The following is a 22,336-nucleotide window of genomic DNA, read 5'->3' as shown; positions in this document are numbered from 1 at the left end:
AAGCTCCCCACACCTCAACACACGCCATAAGCGCTGGCCACCTATGGCTCGTTTGGCAAACACGAACAACTTTTCATCAGTATTTTTCATTAACACGCCCTTTATGCATAGGTCCTGGTGTTCCTGCCTGTGGCAAAGGTAAGGCACAAAACTGATTTCAAGGAAGAAAGCAATGTAGATAAAGAAATGTAAAGCAGAACATGCACAGGCACTGTATCTCTGTATTATTGGCTGGTTTGCTTTGCTGACAGAGCTGCATATGTTGTCCTTGCCCATCAACTTTTTTTCTCGCATTCCTCAAGGACTGAAAACATAATATTGAAAAGAAAGGCAACATTTCTTAAAAATGACTATCCTGACCTTCTACTAGTTTGTTTGCTCCTGTCAGACTTCTTGTACGAGTCTTTCTCTGTTTTGTGATAACGTTTCCATAATAATGCTCTCATAGCATCGCTCGATTTATGTGTGGACACACAGAAAGGAAATCTGTAGGATCTGTTACTGTATATGCCATTAAAAGGCAAGAAACCCTTTCCCTCGTGAAGCTATGGCCTTGCACCCCCTCTCCCCCGTAAGCATCATCATTTACTATTACCTTAAAAGGCCCCTGCTTGGGGTATTACATAAGGGAGGGAAGGGGTAGTAATTTACAGAATACACTAAAATTGGTCATAAGAAGCCAACAAACAAATACGCCAAGGACAACACAGGGGAAATTACTTGTACTTACTAACTGAATTAAAGAAATGATAAATTAATGGAAATGAAATCGGATGAAAAAACAACTTTCTGTAGGTGGGGAACGATGCCACGTCTTCGCCTTACGCGTGCGATGCTCTACCAATTGAGCTACCATGGCCCCGTTCTCCCACCCACTTTCTGGGGTATTTTATGTGCTACTACTAGAACTAACCCTGGGAGTGTTAGCCAGCTTTCATTCTGCTTTCATTTCCATTAATTTATGATTTTTTTAATTCAATTAGTAAGTACAAGTAATTTCCCCTGTGTTGTCCTTGGTTTCTTTGTTTGTTGGCTTCTTATGCTATGATTAATAAATATCGGGCCCCTCATTTAACCCCTTTTCTTCTCTTTCACTAAAATTGGTCAGTAATACAAAGTGGGGAAAAATGTGAGAAGTCATTGAATGAATAAAAATCAGTCAAAAAACAGCAGTATACACATGGTCAAATAGGGATCACTAAGACATGATAGAAAAAGAATATTACACAGTATACACATGGCGGAGCGAAAGACAATTCAAGAACGCTTGGTACAGAGAAGCATGATTGAAACAAACAAAAACAAGGGTGAGCTGTAGTTAATACAAGGATTACATAGGTTGTGTGGATAATAAATCACAAAATTTTACATGATCACGTTTGAGGACAATCAATTCGGGAAGTTTATTCCATTCCGCTATCGCAGTAGGCAAGAATGAGTTATTAAAGGCATTAGTAGAACCGTGAAGGCGCTGAACGCTCAATGAATTGAAAAGACAACGAGAAGTATGGATCGGTGGGAGGAGCATTCTTTGCAAATGCGGAAATGTGTCGTATATTCTGTGAAATAAACAGAGCAGGGCACGATGTCGGTATGCCAGAGAAACGAGACTGAGGAACTTCTTTATTTTACTGATGTTGTGCTTGTAGTCATAATTAGAACATATAAATCATGCTGCACGGTTTTGGACTGCTTCAATGACGTTAGTGAAGTAAATTTGATGGGGGTTCCAAATACATGCAACATATTCAAGCTTTATGCATACATTTGTTTCGTAGGCCAGTTGTCTAACAGAAGGTGGTGACAGATAGATTTCTTCTGATGAATCCCAGTGACCTCAACACGTCTGCTGCAGCCCTTATCAGGTGTTCTGCCCTGGTTAGTTCTGTAGTAATTAAGACGCCAAGGTACCAATATTCCTGTACTTGCAATACCTGTGTTGAGTGCAACGAGTATGTATAAATGGAGTTAAAGCATTTTCAAGACTCGTGCATAAGTTTGCATTTTGAAACATTAAGCTTCATCATCCACTTTGAGCACCAGTTTTCAATTAGGTTTAAGTCATTCTGCAGATGCCTAAGCTATCACCTTACTCCAACCTCTAGACGTGCTCTGTAACAATACCTTAGCTTAATTGGCTGTTGGTTTCATTGGTTGTGTCCAACAAAAAATTTAGTCCCTCGATTCCATTACTCCATGCATAGTTATTTGTGCAGTGCACAACGTTTTTGCTGTGATGTAGGGCCACTTAATCGCCGATATCGCACCGTTTGGGGAATGGGCGCAAAGGAGGTGCTGGCACATCTGTTGGCATTGTTTGCTCACTCACGGGAAAATTGAAGTGGGAAATGCAGCCCCACCATTGACAGATACGTTTACTAACAGCTGTAGCACACAACTACGCATATCGCGCTTCCTCCTCTTTACGTCTCGTGCAGCCGTCATTTGTATCAGTGCTTGCTGCAAGGTACAAAGGAAGGAAATTCTGCTGAATGCACGTGCCCAGTCTGTGTGCGCACAGTGCTGTTCAGCCCAACAGTCCGAAAATTCCAGGGACCTTCCCCTTGCGGACACTCGTGAATTTCACAAACTGAAGTTGTCCTCCGTGTCAGTGCTACTACTATCATCCAAATACGCATGCACATATGTGTCAGAAATGGTAGAAATCTGACATTTCATGGAGGAGCAGTGCGCAACGTCAATTCCATCTTGGAAACTAAAAGCGCTCATCACCTTGTTTAGGCCTCAGCTCCGTAGGCACTTTAAAAATTCCCGCACAGTGGAGAAAGGAAAAAGAAAAGGAAAACTGAAGCAAGAATTACTGTATAATCCATCAAACATAATTAACCATTCAAGAGTGCTCGGAGAGCAGTAAAATAGGAATTTGCTACCATCTACGTATAGCGGGTTATCCATGAGAATATAGGCATGGGCAGGAAAGTGTTAAAGAAGCTATTCAAAGATACCATGGAAGCCACTAGACTAGACAAGTTTAGAAATTTTGTCAAGCGATAGCACTAGTTCTCCACTTTAAGGGTGGTCTCATTTTTTAATTTTTGGTTGATATTCATATAACGTTGGCATGTGCGTTCCGACATCTGTGTGCCTTGAAGCAGCATGGTGGATGCATTTCTCATGTCAGATTCCGATGAAACCTGGTAAACAAATCCATTGTAGCAGCGCGAAGTGTAAAGTACACTAAGGGGGGAAAATGTGACCGTAGGGAAGTGTGTGAAATGTGCAGTGCTGCTATTCACATTCCAGAGTGTTTCAAGCTTTTCAACACAAAAATACATCTGCGACTAGCATTTAACATTCTCAACTGAAATGTACTGCTTCATAATTAAAATAAAGCTTTTTGTTAGCATTTTTCAGCATTTATTTCTATAGAGCATTATATGACAAACACGACAGCAGAGGTTTGAGCAGTGTGCATACCGGGCAAAAATTATCAGAATGGAGGCCCATGCAACTCTTTGATAGCCAATGGGTTAAAGTATCAAAAAATTCATTCTGTCCACAGCTGACTAGAGAATAGAATGTTTAGCCTAATATAATAACTAGTAATAATTCAGATAATTTTCTATCATTACTTAAGTACCGCCTTATGTGCCTTCCTGCATTAAACTTCATGCCTGTCTTGATGCTTCTGCCTGTTTGCATAAAATGTTCATTATGTCCTGTATTACTGTTTCATACATTATTACTCATACCTTTACCATTTGCTTTATGCTTCTGATTAAGTCCAAATAACATTGTAGACAAATTGTTCCTTTCATACCAGCTCATTTTTCTTATAATATGTTTGTCTCTGCCCTTCCTGCCATGGGATTGGCAGCATGTATGAATTATATAAGTAATATATTCATGGCTGCACTATAAGTAAACCAATACAAACAAACGTCTTGTTGTCATCTCTGTGTAGCTTATCCGTGAATCACTGCAAGTTTTAATTTGAGCATAATAAATAGCTGAATGAATGAATGCAGGATGCCCAGGCTCCACCACAGGAGACATCAAAAAAAGTTTCCAACAGCATCTTCGATGACGATGATGATGATGATGACATTTTTGTTTCCAAGTCTGGAAAATCTGGCAACTCTGCATTGTCTTCTCAAGCCAAGCGGAATACATTGTTCAGCGATGACACTGGTTTGTATTCTTCATGTTATCATTATTAGAGTTACTGTAACCTTTGCATGACTCATTTCATGTATAAACTGTTGTCACTGTACTTTTAGGTGCTGTATTCCTGCAAAGTGCATCTAGTTTTCTTAATTAGTATTTATGAATTTTCATGTCATTGCAATGTTCCTTTGGTGAGTAGACCATATATAAGTATAGCTTGGCGCGAACAAAGAAGGACGGAAGGGAACAAGGGGAGCGCCAACTTTCAACTGTTTAATCTCTGTTGCATAACATGCAACATATACACGCAGGCAAACACGCGCCATACAAAAACAGCTTCAATCGCGCAACACCCTAATCACAGCCTGCTATCAAAAAACCCTCTTTCCACATGAAAAAGTAAAACTGATGTGTCTCTAATACAAGACGAACCTCACTCTTTAAATGAAACGCCTCTAACAATTCACATGCCGTGGTGTCCTTGCTTGTTCCCAGAATCCATATCTTGTCCAGTCGTGGCTCACACGAATGTCAGTAATTGCAGTGCTTAGGCAAATGTGCTCCATCTTTACCTTTCAGTGACAGCTCATGTTCCCGCGCATGCTCATTTACACATCGCCCATTCTGGCTGACATATGTCTTACCGCAAGACAGCAAACACTCGTACACTACTCCAGTAGTACAGTTTGTATGCGGCATGGCGTGTACTTTAAAACAGCCATGCTTCTTGGTCCCATCAGAAAGAGTGCGAGGACACAGCTGGGCGAGCTTGTGTGGCGCAGAGAATAGGACTGACACCCCACGTCTGTCTGCAACCTTCTTTAAGTTGCGAGTTACATGGTGCATATATGGTAAGACCTCTGGCCTCACCATTCTCTGCGCTTGCTCAGCCCTTCTCCTGTGTTCATCGCTCTTGAATTTCTGAAGGGGTGGCTCGGCAACGGCAGTAATGAGCGCGCAGAGAAATACAGCAGAAGACAGTAGAACCAATTGATTTTTGAAGCTTGCCTGCATTGCGTGAGGCACGACCATACAAGACTGGAATCAAGGCATTGTTTAGCAATGGCTCTCTTAACTGTCTTGGAATGTGCCGACTCATATGGCAGTAATTCCTTTGTTGTCTGGAACATGATGATTTCTCTTCTTAAGTCACAGTAAAATGGTTCTTTCGCCGTCTACCATTGTGACACCACGAACCAAACCACATGGGCATTGGACCCATCCTCATGTAGCCCTGTGCAACTTAGCCATGTGTGGGGAAAAGGAAATCCTGAGGGTTGAGCCGATTCCGGATGTTTGGACCTTTAAGGTTCCCCGACGGAGGCAACACACCTCTTTGGCCTCTGCTTCACATGGATGGCACCTCCAGACTGACCCACCTAGAGGAAATAGGCCTTTTCCTATCCTCCTTTTCAATCTTTTTTTTTTTCTTTCTCTCTTGCCTTTTCATCTTTCCTGTCTTCTTTACACTTCTTCTCACTTCCAAATTTCCAGGTGGCAAAATTTGACATTCTATATCACATTCAATCTTGGGTATATACAGCAGAACCTCGTTGATACGTTCCCATTACGTACATTTTCCCGGCACCAACATTCACAATCGAGAACACAAAAATGGCCGAGTAGAGTTATTCTTAATTTTTGCCAGTTCATACATTCATGGAAAACAGGATTTTATGGCTAACTTAGCACTCTGTTATCTCTTCGGTCCGCTCTGTGGTCCTTGCGCTGTTATTCAAACATTAAAGTTACCATTGGACTGTACGGGCATTCCTTCACACATGCCACAGCGGCTTAGCAGCTATGGTGTTGCACTGCTAAACACGAGGTAACAGGATAAAATCCCAGCTGTGGTGGCCGTGTTTTAATGGGGCCAGAAGGCAAAAACGCTTGTCCCATGCATTGGGGGCACGTTAAAGATCTCCTGGTGGTCAAAAATCCGGAGTCACCCAGTATGGCATGCCTCATAATCAAATCATGGTTTTGTCACACAAAACCCCAGAATTCATTAATTCGTTCCTTTACTTCTATTTTTGCTATACAACCGAGGGAACAAAAATACCAAGGAAGTAATACCAGCATAACACCACTGCATTAGTGTTCTTATGCACTCCCAGCTATATGGTGGTCAATAGGGAAGAAATGCATGTGGTCAGGTGCCAACTATTCACTTGTTGCTCGTTTCAGATGACATTTTTAGCTCCAAGCCAACAACTGTCAGTACAATGGAGAAGAAAGGGACCCAGCCTGCCACAAGAAAGAGTCTGCCTAGGACCGCCAACTTCAAAGATCCACTGCTTGGAGACATCAGTGATTAATAAGTTTCATTGTTGTTGATGATTTACCTCGGCTGCAATTTTCTAATATATTCTGTAGCATTGGTGCCCTTGATTTTTGTCTGGGAGCCTACTTCCTGTGTTGCAAACGAGCTATTAACATAGTATCTCGTAAACTGACCTTTGAAAGTTGGATCAGTACGCCTCAAAATATCTCATCATACCTGCAGCCATTTCAATGTCACACGTTTTATACTATGTTCTTCATAGGCAGGGCAACTGACACAATGACTTGGAGAGCTTTTCCTGTTGCAGTGACACTGCAACTTCACAAACAGTTTCAATCCCAGGCATCATATACCTTACACTGTCGTGCTGGATTAGGGCATAGTTCCCCATCCTCCTGAGGTGCTTTTTTAGGCCTATAGAGTAAGTTTGATACTTGAGACTTTATATGTAAATAGTGCATGAAAATAGAGAAATTCTGTTGTTTGGCGCCCACTACTTTTTAAGAGCAGAAATTTAGTTTACCTTGGCTGTCTATGTACAGGGCTTAAAGTTGCCCCTCAGGGCAGCGACCAATATAGCGCATGCACACTCACACATGCTCGTATATGTATATATATATATGTTATAACGGGGCGTTTGTGATCAACACTCTTTATATAAAAACTGACAGTTGCAGCAAGCGAACTGAAAATGGCAAAAGCCACCGCAAGCTTGCTTGTTCCTTTAACTCGAGCTTCTGAATTGTCACCTTTTCTGTGTCAGCAGTGCACTCATTTTGCACGAGCAGGCACATAGTGACGCTGCCCTGCAGTTCAACTGTGCAAGCACTACACAAGCATGTACACCATATCGTGTGTCCCAGCTAGCGCTAGCCAGGCTGTTAAAAGAAAAAAGAAAAAACACTGCAAGGTTTGAGTGTACAATATACGGTGTTTGGTCGTGAACCTTTAATGGCTTAGCCAATGTTTGCTGGGACACCGTATATAACTGAGGCGACAAGCAAAACTAGTGAGTTTGGGAACTGCTTAGACCAGTTCTTAGTCTGCACTTGTGTTGTGTTTTTGTGTTTCCTTGTGTCCATCTCAGTTGCGCTGCACCTTTTTAATGCTTAGACTGCTGCCTTTTGGGTCACTTTTTGTTTACTTTATTGGTGCTGAAAAAGCCAACTTATCATAGAATTAAATGTTTTTGGGTATAAATAAATACATTATTCTGAGAGTACATTGGGCATTCACCTAATGTGCAGGTTCAATAAAGCATTTAAAAATTTGCATTTTGGGAACGTTCTTTCTTTTCTTTTCCAAATATAATTAGGAAGGTAAATGGTTAAAAATATGTGAACTCAAAGCAAATAAGTCTGGCTGCAACACAGAACATTGGTTGCCTTGCCTTATTCACAACTTTGGGCACTACAACAACATATTTTATGGTTTCGCACCTACTTACCTACAAACATGAAAAAAATTCACGCGTCTCTGGTATAATGCAGCACTCATTATGCAAAACTAAATGCATGAAAATTACTGGCAGCCTGAACAGCCAAGTTGAACCTTCACTAATTCATGAGCAGGTAGCTTCACCCTCAGGTGGCTGATGAAACAGTATGCTGTAAAAGTGCTGGGAGAGTTGGTACCCATTATAATGCTGCAGCACGCACACAGCCATTTGTCTTAGTCTATTTCTGTGCGCAAGTCCATATTCCACTGAAGTGGTCACCCATCCCTCGTAATACCCCACACTGGGGCCTTTGAGGTAATAATAAATAATAAATAATAACTAACTCGCCATGTATTTGCACATAATGACACTTAACGCACAAGGATTTCGCAGCAGAGATCGGCAGAGGGAAGTAATTCATTTCGCTCGCGAGAAAAAAAGTCGACCTCCTCTTTCTTCAGGAGTGTAACTTGAGAAACAAGCAGGAAGTTAAAAGGTTTTGTGATGAATTTTCTGTTAAAGCTTATTTTTCATATAGCCCCGGGAGATGTCGTGGTGTAGGAGTGGTGGTTTTTCACAGGGTGCTTCTACATGGAAGTCACCACCTTTTGACTTGGAAGGTCGTGTAATAGCTTTTGATTTTTTTGGGGGCGAGAGGAAAGTTCGGGCATTGAATGTCTATGGACCCGCCGTGCGGTCAGATCGCAATGACTTCTTTGCGAGACTCTCCTCTTTTTTGTTAGACAACTACCCATTCTTTATCGTTGGTGATTTTAACTGTGTGCTCGACCCCATGCGCGACTCACGAGGGCCAAGAAAAAACGCTTCCAATAGGCACGCAACTGAATTATCTCGTATAGTGAAAGAATACAATTTATCGGATGCCTGGGTCTATATGCATGGCGGAAGTTTTGGTGCCACATGGCAGCAAAGGCAATCGCAATGTCATCTAGATCGAACGTATTTCCCCCCTGAATTAACAATGCAAATTGTCCAGTGCAGCATCCTCGATCTCTCCGCGGACGCCGGGTACATTTCAGATCATCGCCCTGTCGCTGTCATATTGAACCTCGAGGGAAGGCCAGGAGGGGTATTCTGTAAGAGTCCACCTAGTGGACTGTCCATTTCGGCCTTTGCTGATTGGATGGAGATGTGCGAGCGAGGAGGAGACGAGTGGCCCCGGCCAATCAGCGGCGGTTGAAATGGAAAGTCCACTAGGTGGACTCTTACAGAATACCCCCTCCGGTGAACGCACTGATATGTGGAGACTAGACATTGCTTCTTCGCGTGACCAGGCGACTCTAACCGAACTAAAAGCGTCAGTAGTTACAACAGTGTGCGATTATGAATGCAATTTCGAAGCGTGGGATACATTAAAAGAAAGGTGGAGGTCAGTATGCATTGCAGCTAGCAGGAAACGGAAAAGGAAAGAGACCGAACAGCTTTGTGAGCGCCTGAGAAGGATAAGAATAGTACGAGACGGTGACTCCCAAACACAGTTAATGCGCGAATACCTAGATCATCAGCGTGAACGCTACCATAGACTTATGAGCTGGTATTCTCGCACCTCTGCAAAGGCGTGGATGACGAACAGGCCAATTTCTGACCCTAAGGTACTGCGGCTAACTCGTGCGTCCAGCAGGAGGCAAAATGGCAGCTCTTTCGTTGAAGGGGTTATAATAGAAGATGGCACAGAGAGCGGTGCGAGGCGAGATATCCAAAGAATTTTTTGGAACTGGTTCTCAGACGCATTTTCATCGGAAAAGATTTACAGTGCAGAGCTCTTGAGTGAAGAAATTACGGACTTTTGCGCTAACCTACCTCAAGTGAAAGATACAGAAGGCCAGAATCTATTGTCTCCAACAAATCTACAAGAAGTTTTTGATGTTATACGATCTATGAACAGCGGATCAACAGCCGGTCCAGATGGCTTACCAGTCGAATTTTACCGGTCTTGCTGGGAGGAAGTAGGCACTGCCTTAGTATCGCTCCTTAACGGCATTCTTGCACGGGAAGGTATTCCTAAATCGGTTAATCGGGGCCGCGTAATGCTCTTGCATAAGCCAGACTCCAACCGTGCAGAACCCTCATCCTGGAGGCCTATAACGCTGCTCAACACAGACTATAAAATATTGACAACCCTTCTTGGAAATCGCATGAAGATATTATTGCCGAAAATAGTCGGTGTACATCAAACATGTTCCGTGCCGTGCAGGAGTATATTTTCGTCTCTCAACTTAACATGTGATATCATACAATGCACAACAGCGCGTGAAGCTTCAGGGGTATTAGTAAGCTTGGACCAAGCCAAAGCGTTCGACCGCTTAGAACACCAGTACTTATTTGAGGTTTTACGATGTTATAACTTCCCTGAAGAGTTTGTAGACATCCTGCGGATGTTGTATTCGCGAACAACAACTGAGCTACTGCTTAACAGCATTTTAACACCTAGATTTGATGTGACAAGGGGAGTGCGGCAGGGTTGTCCTTTGTCACCGATATTGTTTGTGCTTGCGATTGACCCGTTGTTAAGGCACTTTAGCAAGAGCCTGCTCGTAAGAGGTCTTCCTATGCCGGGAACCGGGTGCATAAAAGTATCAGCGTATGCAGATGACATCACTTTATTTTTACGGGACGGGGACAGTCTTGTAGAGGTATTTCGTATTTATAATCAATATGCTTCAATGTCAGGGGGCAAGATAAATATGAGAAAATGTGCAGCACTAAATTTAGGTCGTGCTGAAATAACGCTACCAGGGGACATTAAACAGACTGAGCATATGCAAATACTAGGTATCAAATTTGTACAAGTGATGTTTCACCTCACACGTAGTGAGACATTGTCAGCTCCATTAAAGAACAGTCGGAAGCAGTGACTGCGTCACCACTGCTGCTAGCAGAAAGAGCTTTCTTCATTAAGAACGTATTGTGCAGTAAACTGTGGTTTGCTGCAAGGGTAGCTCTCCCGCCATCACCAACAGTAGGAGTAGTAAACTCACTTATTTTCTCATGGTTCTGGCTAAACAAGTCGCAATACGTAGTGCAGCAATTTTTGCGTCTGCCAAAATCAAGCGGAGGATGGAGCTTGCCATGCATAGTTACATTCGGTAGGCTGTTGTGCACTAAAAGTACATGTGATCTCCTTGATGATGAGGAGTACCCTGGTAGGCCACTGCTCCTTTATTGGCTGGGCCATTACCATCGAACGCTTATGCCACAGAGTACAGGCAACTTGCTTCCGATGGCGGTAACGCCAGCAACGCAGTATGCGGCGGCTGCGCGCTTGCAAAGCCAGCTTGTACAACTAAGAATTACAAAGTGGCGTGCGACACCAGTTTCCAGGCTTTGTGAAATGTTGTGTGAGACAGCTGTACCTCCACGGACAGCTACTACACAAATATGGACAGCCGTGCTTTCACCTGATTTGCCCTCTCAAGTGAAGGATTTTCATTGGCAATATCAGTGGGGCATTCTACCTACAAGAGACAGGCTTAAACGCTGGCATATGGTAGCGAATGATAAATGCATATATTGTGCACAAACAAGAGACCAACGCGCATGTAATAAAGGACTGCGTTGTAGCACGCACCTTCTGGAAGTTAGTTGCAAGAATGTTTGGAATATCCATCGTGCGGCCACCACAGCGCCGAGATCGGTTTGCGAGTCTCGTCTACTACAGCACTAGCTACGTTTTGTGGTGCTTCCGCAACATTGCCGAACGATCTCGGCAGTCAAATAGACCAATGTACCCCAGAATGCAAAAACTGCGGGTGATAGTATGGGGTCATCTTGAAGAGCAGTTGTTCCAACTCGGTGAAGCCGAGTTTCTTCGCCGCTGGTCTACACGGTACATAACAGCCTCCCGAGGCAAAGTCTTTCTGCAGCGAGGATAATGCTCAATTCTGTTGCCTGAGTTCAGACTGTATCTTTATGTGCCCCAGGTACCTTTTATAAATTCGAGGCTGACAATGCTTTTGTGTGGACGCTGTAATGAGTATTGTTGTTGTTGTTGTTGTTGTTGTTGTTGTTGTTGTGTGTGGCAAAGCCAGTGTCAAGCAGACGCCATTTAATTTCATTTGCTAATCTGTTTTGTTTACATCAAGTATGATGTATTACATGTGCTGTACCTTATATTGTACTTTTCGTTCATACCACAGTTATAAGCGTGCCTACGGGTTAATAAATTTCCTTGTCAGCGCACAACACAGGGCAAAGGTAACGCACAAGCGCTGACTCGCAACTCAGTTTATATTTGGAAAGCATTATATATATCCAGGCTAACTAAAGTGAGCCTGTGCACAAACATTCAGAATCAAAATAAAACATAGGAACCCAGAGCTTCTACATATGCAAAAATAGAATATGCATACAGTTGAACCCACTAATTAATTATTCAAGTGCCACAGAAATTCCTTTGTTATGATCGATAAATCTTATAATCATGTTATAACCGATAAACACTTCTCTATACTAAGTGTCTATCAACTGCAAAGGTCCTAGAAAACTGGAAGAATGCAAACATTATACTAATCCAGAAAAAGGGAGATGTTAAAGAATTGAAAAATTATAGAACCATTAGCGTATTCCCAGTATTATATAAAATATTTACCAAAATTATCTCCAATAGAATAAGGGCAACACTGGACTTCAGTCAACCAAGGGAACAGGCTGGCTTCAGGAAGGGAGACTACAATTGATCATGTGCATGTCATTAATCAGGTTATTGAGAAATCCACAGAGTACAATAAGCCTCTCTTATGGCTTTCATAGATTACGAAAAGGCATTTGATTAAGTCGAAATACCAGCAGTCATAGAGGTATTAAGTAATCAAGGAGTACAGAACGCTTACGTAAATACCTTGGAAAATATCTACAGAGGTTCTACAGCTACCTTAATCCTACACAAGGAAAGCAGGAAGATACGTATAAAGAAAGGGGTCAGACAGGGAGAGACAGTCTCTGCAATACTATTCACTGCATGCTCGGAAGAAGTATTCAAGCTTTTAAACTGGGAAAGGTTTAGGAGTAAGGATCGACGGCAAATATCTCGGCAACCTTTGGTTTGCCGATGACATTGTTCTACTCAGCAACAATGCAGGCAAGTTACAACAAATGATTGAGGACCTTAACTGAGAGAGTGTAAGAGTGGGGTTGAAGATTAATGTGCAGAAGACAAAGATAATGAATAGCTTGGCAAAGGAACAAGAGTTCAGGATTGCCAGTCAGCCTCTAGAGTCTGTGAAGGAGTACATTTACCTAGGCCAAGTAACCACAGGGAACCCTGATCATGAGAAGGAAATTCATAGAAGAATAAAAATGGGTTGCATCGCATACGGCAGACATTGTCAGCTCCTGACTGGAAGGAACGTGTACATTCAGTGCGTTTTACCAGTGCTGACATATGAGGCAGAGACTTGGAGACTGACAAGAAGCTTGAGAACAAGTTAAGGAGCGTGCAAAGAGCGATGGAATGGAGATTGCTAGGCATAACATTAAGAGACAGAAAGAGAGCGGCTTGGATCATAGAGAAAACAGGTATAGACAATATTCTAATTGACATAAAGAGAAAAAAGTGGAGCTGGGCAAATCATGTAATGCGCTGGTTAGATAACCGTTGGACCATTATGGTTACAGAATGGATACCAAGAGAAGGGAAACGGAGTAGAGGACAGCAGAAGACTAGGTGGGTGCGACAAAATTAGGAAATTTGCAGGTGCTAGTTGGTATCGGTTGGCGCAGGACAGGGGTAATTGGAGATTGCAGGCAGAGGCCTTCGTCCTGCAGTGGCCATAAAACAGGCTGATGATGATGAACTGGTAATTGCTATAGCCAGGTTGCATGAAAAAAATCAGAATGAGATATCAGAGCTATTGTGACAAAAATAGAATGGTGGGGAGTTCAGTTTCCCTCCCCACCACCTTCCTCCATCTGGCTGCTGACTGTGTTCACTCATTTGTGTAACAAGCTGCGGCTGTCAGCTTTCAAAAATGGCACTGCTGTAACAACTGCAAAGAGGGGTCACGGGTGTCAAGCGATATGTGAGCTTCGCCGAGGCATCGCATTGGTGGCCCCAAAGGGGTCTTTTAAATATGCTAGAAGGTTCCCACGACAGCCTATCAGCTTGAGAAATCCAGAAGAAATGCTGAGGCAAGATCGCTACAAGCATTTGGCCACGTACATTTCACTGGCTTGCAGACGAAAACCGTATGTTCTTCAGCCTTGCAGGCTTTATGGGAAGCTTGCCAACAACCTTCTCCAAGGCATTCAGGTGCTCTGCATAGTGCAGTGGAAAATTCCTTGCAAAAACGAAGCACCGGCAGCACTGAATCATCTGCCGGGCCTCCGGTGAGGACAACGTTAAAGCAGCCTGCCCTACCGCGTTGTCGCCATCACTATCCAATGCAAGCAATTCGCGACGATTACCTCATCAGTTAGAAGCACTTAGTTTCCAAATCTATAGCCATGTGCTTTCTTTTCGCCGGCAATGTTGTGCATTGCCGATGATCAGCGGGCGGATCAGCCATCTTCCGTTTCGGCGGCAAGTCAAACGAGGCTTAAAAACCACATGGCCAGGAACAATTTCGATTCAACCAAAAAAGACGAATGCAAGCGATTAAGCTGTTGCAGAACTGCGCTGAATGAGGAGCCAGTGAGCAATCTGGGAGCAGCGCAGTTGGCGCGGTCGATTCGTGTTTGGGAGGATGTCGTGGCGTAGAGCTATGGGCGCAGGCCATTTGTGTTCAGAGGTATGGAAGGGCGACGAGAGAGAGGCGCGCTGAGAAGGCTGGAAAATTAGCGTGCTGTGGCTGTTGGGGCAACGGGCCAACGTTCAGTGGCTCGAATTTCTTGTTTTCTTTTTTTTTTTTTTTTTTCAAGGATTTCGCATTTCACTACCCTTCGGCACAGACACTCAGGAGCCAGAGTTCATCAATATGACCGATAATGCAGCATCTGGGCCTTGTAGTAAGCAGGTTATTTCACCGTGGAAAACACAAAAGTTGATGGTGCAGCAGCTTTTTATTGAAGAGGTATATTGTTAAAACCGGTACCATTATAAGTGGGTTCGACTGTGTACTCACACACGCACACGCACGCACACACACACACACACACAGTCGAACCCGACCATATCGAACCCGTTTACATCAAATTATTCTCTATATCAAACAATTTCTGAACACGGTATAGTTACAATAAGTATATATAGCAAAAATTGCACTTACATCGAGCAAAAATAGCAGCGACTCCTGATATATTGCACGACATGCAGTGCAAGAGTTCCCCCAGAAGTGGGCTTTCCCTCGTGGCGGTAGGAAAACCTGGAGGTGCGGCTCCATGCTCTCCCTACCGTGACTGTGCTGTATCAAGCAAGCCGTCGACACCCTCCTGCAAAAAAATTATCCTGGCTCGCCCTCAGCGCTTGCTCAGGCAGCCAATAAGAGGCTCTTGTGCACTCATCGTGCAAGATGGTGCAAGTGTGAGTTGTCTCGCTGCTTTTTTGGTTCATTGTGTGTGCTCCTTGTGGGCCTTCTCAAGCATTGTTGCCGTGATGAAGCGGCAGAATTTGCTTTTCACCGTGAAGCTTGAAATCGTAAATCAGGTTGAATGCGATGAGAAGTCAGATGACCCCACAGCATGCGAGATTCCAAGGAGCACTCTCAGCACGATCTTGAAGAATAAGGGGGAGATTAGGGCTAAAGCAGACAAACTCACAACCTGGTGTCCGTGCTCCCCAACGCGTACACACGGGCGTGTACAAGTGGTTCCTCCGAAATTGCTGCAGACGTGCCGGCTTCCACGTGCCCAATGATGACTGTAAATTCTGATGAGTGCAACAAAGTCGTTGCCAGTGTTGCCGAAGTTTGGAGCGAGCTGTCAGAATTTCCGGAAGTCGTCGACGAGTCAACGGTCAACGAGTTTGTAAGTGCAGGTGATGGGGTCGCAACCATGGGAGAGCCCAAAAAGGAAGACTACATTGCCAGCATCGTGCCTTGTGACTCGTCATATCTAGTTGCCTCTAGTTGGCGATAAGATGATGATTAGCGGAAGTTTGTCACATGTTTTGCTTTCTTGACGGGCACACAACCACACAGTTTTCTTTAGTGGGGTCACCTACGCAGTTTGATTACGTTATAGACATAAGTATTAGTGTAAGAGCAGGAACATTTGAGACTCGCGAAATATTCTCATGTGTGCATATTGTAAGCCTTGAACTATAACAGTGCATCAAATTTTGAATTATAAGTTTATTTCCTTTTTTTATTGTTGTTATTCATGAATAAAGTGTACATATATACCAATGCAAAATATTTTTTTCTCACTTTACGGTCACCCCAGAAAAATTACGGTAAATTTTTTTTTCGAAATAGGTCCCTCAGAAGAATTGGAATCTGCAATAAAAAAAATTGACTCTGCGTGGTCGCATATGGCGAAAAAATCGGCCCTGACAGGGTTAGGAAATGACCACAGGAATCTGTTTTGTTCGCCTCACATGCAAAGAAATTCAAAGTTGAAAATGCGAATCTCTGCATTTCACTCGCCGATGCATGTACCCAGAGACTGCAAGGTTAATCCGCTTTTGTGGATGGTCACCAAGCAGACTGTGCTCAGTTCTAGCGAGGAATTATTGTGCTAGCTAGCACATCTTTTTTTCAAGCAACACATCATTGCACGGCCAGACGTAGCAGATCACTAACAATGGAAGCCGTGCATTCATTATGCTAGTGAAATGCTGCAGCTGGTAAAATTCACTGTACTTAAACATGTTTGCTTGGTGGCGGCTATCGAATGTTAGGCACATAAGCTGGCTGATGGCGAATTCAGCAAAACACCAGTATGCATCGGTGTGCCCTGGGCCAAGGATGATTGACTGAAACAGCGCATTAGGTAGTCCCAGTGCGTAGCGGTGCAATTTGCCAAATTCGCCGTGAGATATTGTTACGTAATTAAAACGAACCTGAACATTGCCCCCGAGGGCTTCGTGGTCACTGTGCATGCATGAGCTGAGAGAAGGTGAGAAAGGAGAGCAACCCTTTTTCACAGGATGTGATGTCACATTGTTGCCTGTTTTTGCTTTTTGAAATAGCTACTCTCGAACGTAAATTAGTCATTGTCGTCGTATCGGTTGCAAGACGCTCTGCACGAGTTTTTGTGTGCGTCAAAAGGGCCCAAATGTGTGCGATATCCATGCAAGCGCAGTTTGACTTGTGCAGTCATAGGCTTGGATTTCGTGGCATTTGTTTTCACCATATGTGAATTAACGGCTTACGTACAAGTAAATTGGCGCTGTACTTAGGTGAATACCTTGTATTTCATGGTCTTGAAATAACAAATGGCATGTCGCTGCATTGGCGACATCACTCGAATGCGATTGCTACACATAGGGGGTAATTTAATTGCACAAATGCATGCTGCGTTATTGGTGTAGATACAGAAAAACTTATCCTGTGAGCCTTACTTCCGTCAGTCAGTCGTTTACCATGTTTCGCTGTTATCTACTGCACATTTCTTGATATCCACAAATACCACACCACACACATTGATATCCACAAATGATCTGCTTCAAATATTGACGAAGTGTCTATTCATCGTGCAGCTTAATTTATTTCATATCTTATTTTTTTTCAGTCTACCTCATTTATCTCTTATTTTATTATTTTTTGTGACTCGCAATGGGAAGCAGCATTACGGCCATGAATGTTTTCTTTTCAAGCAAACCTCTTCAAATAAAGTTTTTACTCATGTTCACGGGATAGCAAATTTCAATGTTACTTTCACTGCTATATTTTTCGATTCCATGTGACCTAGATTTAAGCTACCTCGGGTTGTATTTACATGCGGAGGCTTTTAGCAAAAATAGTTGTCAGCTGGAAGTCAATGCAGTGTGCCAGTTCTTTTGGAATTGTGGTATTTCTGAAATTGATTATATTTTGCCTTAGTCATGCTAAACTACTTACCGGTGCTTGAACTTCAGCAGAAGTATTTGCAATGTTTTCTAACTCGGTATTCTAACTGACGCCTCTCGGAAGTGTGAGTATGCACGGCAAAAAGAAAGAAAACACCGGAAATTTCCAAATGTGTTTTCTCCACCATTTGGAGCTGCACCAATTGGCAATTCACACCAACTGGTCTTCCGAACCAGTTGGTATGCTTTCTCAAATAGTAGGGGAAACTCAATTTGAATGGTTGAAATGGTTCTGCAATCCAATTGGTTCATGTGAACCAATTGGTTTAAGCCTACTACGGGTCCATGCGCCAACAATATTGGTGCACACAACTACGTTTCTCAGCATTCTTTATTGCAAACAGTTTTTTTTTATTATTGAGAAAACAACAAATGACTTGTCACTGTGAAGTTGAATCCAAATTCACATTTGGTAGCAGAAAGCTGCAAAGGAAAGGTGCAGTATTAGCAATCTGATTAGTACCTGAGAGAACCACTCACCTCTAAAAACATGCCTACGCCATGGTACATGTTTTCATAATGGTACTGCAAATCAAGGTAAGAAAGGTTAAAGTCAGCTGAGAGATAGTTCTGAATATTTGCCATCCAGGGGATTCACCAGTTTCCGTGCCCTTGGTAACAAGCAGTCAGTCCTCGATATCTATGTGTGATGACAGCTGGCTGGGTCTCGGACCTACTGGAACAAATAAAGATAAGGATTAAATATGTGTCCACCATGGAAATTAGTGCATGTGTCATGCTTCATTTCAATGTTCAGAACACAGTGTGTTATACGGATCGTGTACATGTTTTTGTATACCACTTGATAATTAAATTTTCGACACACTAATATATCAGCCGCTCATATTTTAGCTTAATTTAATATTGTCATGAACTGCATGGGGAAGGGCATTGTAAAACAACTGGAATGACACTGTATTTCGCAGCACATTTTAAGGATGTGTATTTCAATAGTGGTATTTTTGCTAACTGTTAGGCTTCGATCGCTACTGTTTGACTTCAATTTCATGATTTCAAAGTGTGTCCTAAAGTGAAAATGTGCGAATCTAATTATTGGGTATCTTTAATTGCCTACCTGAACACTTATATATATTGTGAAAATAATGTCTGCTACTTCAGGTAATCCACCTGAACAAGCTGACTAGCACAGTATGTCCATGCAATTTCTTCAGAACCTGTTAAAACAAAAGGAAACTTACAAAGTCACCGAAAGTTGCAGATACAGGGCTCCAAACAAATGAGCAGTGCAATTTGTGTTTTTGGACAGTACCAGGGAAAAACATAGTTTTGCCAGGGCCCAGCAGAGTTCCAACCTAGCCTGGAGCAGTGGCTGTAGCATAATCTGCAAATTATTTATCGCCATCTGCAAGAATAACCACAAGAGCACTTAAGTTTTCTTACCGAGGGGCAATCTCTCAGCCACTATTCAAACGATACTCACAAGGGCTCCCATTTCAGTGCTCCATGGCAATGTGCCCTGCAAGTAATAAGCACAACCAAACTGATCAATGTATCACACTTGAGAAAGACAGAAATTGAGGGAATACCTAAAAAAAAGCCACCACTTCTTGTTGATGTCCAATGCCAAATGTATGCAGTAACAGAAAGGTCATTCATCTGGAATGACAAAAGAAATGAGAGAGGTATCGAAGAAACTAGCTTGGTCCTGAGAAGCACATCTTTACACGACCAGAATAAATAGAAAACAAAATTTTACTTACAATTAAGTATCGGATCTTGCGGATGCTACTTTTAAATCATTTCTGAAATCCTCCAGGAGCTATGTTATGCACCTCTTCACTTTTTGCAGTGCAGGGATGCGAGCGACATTATCACACTCCGCAGTATGCGCACTGATTGCCACCAAAACTGCGCTTTTTCGCGTGAATAGCTGACAGCGTTTCTTATCCCCCTCCCTCACTCCAATGCCACTGTTGGGGAAGACACACTTCCTATTCCTCCTCTCCCTTCGAGAAGGATGAGTGCAAGCTGGCGCTGTGGAAAGAAACCTCCTCGTCATTTTATCCCTCCTTTCCTCTCTAAGAAAGGAAGATTTAGTGCATGCAGGGTGGGTGAAGCACAAGCAAAAAAAAAAGCGCCTCCGAACCCCTCTTCACTGCTTTCATTTTGTTTGTCTTCTCGCCAGTGTGGAGTTGCTTGGTGATGTCAGGCTTGTGAAATCTTGCTCTGCATGTTTGTAAATGCAGCTTGAAATGGCATGATCGAAGTGCTTGTGAAGAGTGCAGGAATTTTCCCTCAGCACAAGCATGGTGGTGTGTATTGTCGTGAAAACTTCATGCCTGTTCTCAGGCAAACAAAATTCATGCATGTTTTGCGCCGCAGCTGTGTTTCTGCACTGCAGTTCCTATTTTAGCAGTCGGCAAACAGTGGCACTATATTTCACAAGGTCAAATTGAGCTGTATATGGGCATAGTTTTCCAGAATGTATATGCTACCATCCCAAAAGTGGAACAATGTATATGCCATTCAAGTACGGTAGTGTAGTCCAAGACACACCCATAGATCACTCGAACGTAGTGCTCAATGGCAGCATTTGGGAGTACACAATATTAGCTTTGAAATTGGAAATTGTGCCGAGGAATGTAAGCATGGATCGGACACAGCGACCACATCGACTGCAAAGGAATGTTTGTGCGAGCAATGACGGTAATCATAATGCCTTTAGAGAGCTCCATGTGAGCATGTGCATAAATCCCCTTGAAATACTTAAGATGCGGAAAGGAGCTTTGCGGCCACAAACATTTGAAATGCTGCTGGTTTTTCTGAGGGTGGGCTTCGCGGCTGTGCCACCACACAGACCGCTAACCAGTTCATCCTGATCATGCAGATTTTCGCCCGCATCATCGTCGACCTGCTCGTGTCTGCCTTCTTGGCAGCCTCTTCTGCCATTTCAGGAAACTTCGTGCCTGCTGCCAACGGAAGCGAACCCAGCGTCTGCCTCCTCCCTGTCGCCCATGCTTCAGGACGTTTGGCAGCGCCTCCAGCGATCATCGAAACTAATCCAGCCACTGTATCGCCGTCGACAACATCATATGCGCAACCTATAAAGCTGCAACCACCGTCCACCGCGCACTGTGGGCTTCGCGGCTGTGCCACCACACAGACCACTAACCAAGTTCATCCTGATCATGCAGATTTTCGCCCGCATCATCGTCGACCTGCTCATGTCTGCCTTCTTGGCAGCCTCTTCTGCCACTTCAGGAAACTTCGTGCCTGCTGACAACGGAAGCAAACCCAGCGTCTGCCTCCTCCCTGTCGCCCATGCTTCAGGACGTTTGGCAGCGCCTCCAGCCCCGCTATGGATCATCGAAACTAATCCAGCTACCGTATCGCCGTCGACAACATCATATGCGCAACCTATAAAGCTGCAACCACCGTCCACCGCGCACTGTGGGCTTCGCGGCTGTGCCACCAAACAGACCACTAACCAAGTTCATCCTGATCATGCAGATTTTCGCCCGCATCATCGTCGACCTGCTCATGTCTGCCTTCTTGGCAGCCTCTTCTGCCACTTCAGGAAACTTCGTGCCTGCTGACAACGGAAGCAAACCCAGCGTCTGCCTCCTCCCTGTCGCCCATGCTTCAGGACGTTTGGCAGCGCCTCCAGCCCCGCTATGGATCATCGAAACTAATCCAGCCACTGTATCGCCGTCGACAACATCATATGCGCAACCTATAAAGCTGCAACCACCGTCCACCGCGCACTGTGGGCTTCGCGGCTGTGCCACCACACAGACCACTAACCAAGTTCATCCTGATCATGCAGATTTTCGCCCGCATCATCGTCGACCTGCTCATGTCTGCCTTCTTGGCAGCCTCTTCTGCCACTTCAGGAAACTTCGTGCCTGCTGACAACGGAAGCAAACCCAGCGTCTGCCTCCTCCCTGTCGCCCATGCTTCAGGACGTTTGGCAGCGCCTCCAGCCCCGCTATGGATCATCGAAACTAATCCAGCTACCGTATCGCCGTCGACAACATCATATGCGCAACCTATAAAGCTGCAACCACCGTCCACCGCGCACTGTGGGCTTCGCGGCTGTGCCACCAAACAGACCGCTAACCAGTTCATCCTGGTCATGCAGGTTAGTAGGTGGTATCAAGCTCCTTCTAAAAAATCAAGTGATTACTTTTTGGTGCAGCTTCCAAGCCCACGGTGCTGCATTTTACTTATTTCTGAATGTATTGAAGTCATACGCGCCTTGCTACTGCTATCGGGGGACGTAGAGACAAGCCCCGGTCCTGAAAAAGCCGTCCTCGACGAACTAAAAAAATTGTCTGCTGGCCAGGCCACACTAATATCCGAGATGCAGAGCCTCAAAACCCGGCTGACGAGCACAAACCGCACTATTGCTAATCTAAGCACCCGCCTCACAGACTTAAAAAATCTCTGCAAAAATCTTTTAGCTCTCCGAACAGAAGTTGACGCCATTAGCACTAAGACCGGTCAGCTAACCCATCGTATGTGCAATATTGAAGAGCGCCTTGACGACCTCGAGAACCGT

General features: G+C 43.9%; 1 protein-coding gene and 1 long non-coding RNA gene across 3 annotated transcripts in view; one reads left to right on the top strand and one right to left on the bottom strand.

Moving 5' to 3' along the window:
- Window positions 1–6,519, top strand: part of LOC142560922 (uncharacterized) — a 384,720-nt gene extending 378,201 nt beyond the window's left edge. For both annotated transcript variants that reach the window (XM_075673344.1, XM_075673343.1), the window contains 2 exons: window positions 3,990–4,152; window positions 6,316–6,519. In XM_075673344.1, coding sequence (XP_075529459.1) covers window positions 3,990–4,152; window positions 6,316–6,465 — 313 coding nt within the window. In that variant the 3' untranslated portion in view covers window positions 6,466–6,519. The remainder of the gene's footprint in view (window positions 1–3,989; window positions 4,153–6,315) is intronic.
- Window positions 6,520–18,144: 11,625 nt separating this feature from the next.
- LOC142560921 (uncharacterized) lies at window positions 18,145–19,433 on the bottom strand. The gene is made up of 5 exons (XR_012823472.1): window positions 19,362–19,433; window positions 19,256–19,291; window positions 19,014–19,177; window positions 18,295–18,487; window positions 18,145–18,237 (listed from the first exon to the last, which is right to left on the bottom strand). It is a non-coding gene; the product is annotated as an uncharacterized LOC142560921 (long non-coding RNA).
- Window positions 19,434–22,336: the final 2,903 nt, after the last annotated feature.

Source organism: Dermacentor variabilis, chromosome 10 (genome assembly GCF_050947875.1).
Source record: "Dermacentor variabilis isolate Ectoservices chromosome 10, ASM5094787v1, whole genome shotgun sequence".
Lineage (NCBI taxonomy): Eukaryota > Metazoa > Arthropoda > Arachnida > Ixodida > Ixodidae > Dermacentor > Dermacentor variabilis.
Note: the sequence above shows the minus strand (reverse complement) of the source record. Positions and strands in the feature narration are given on the sequence as shown.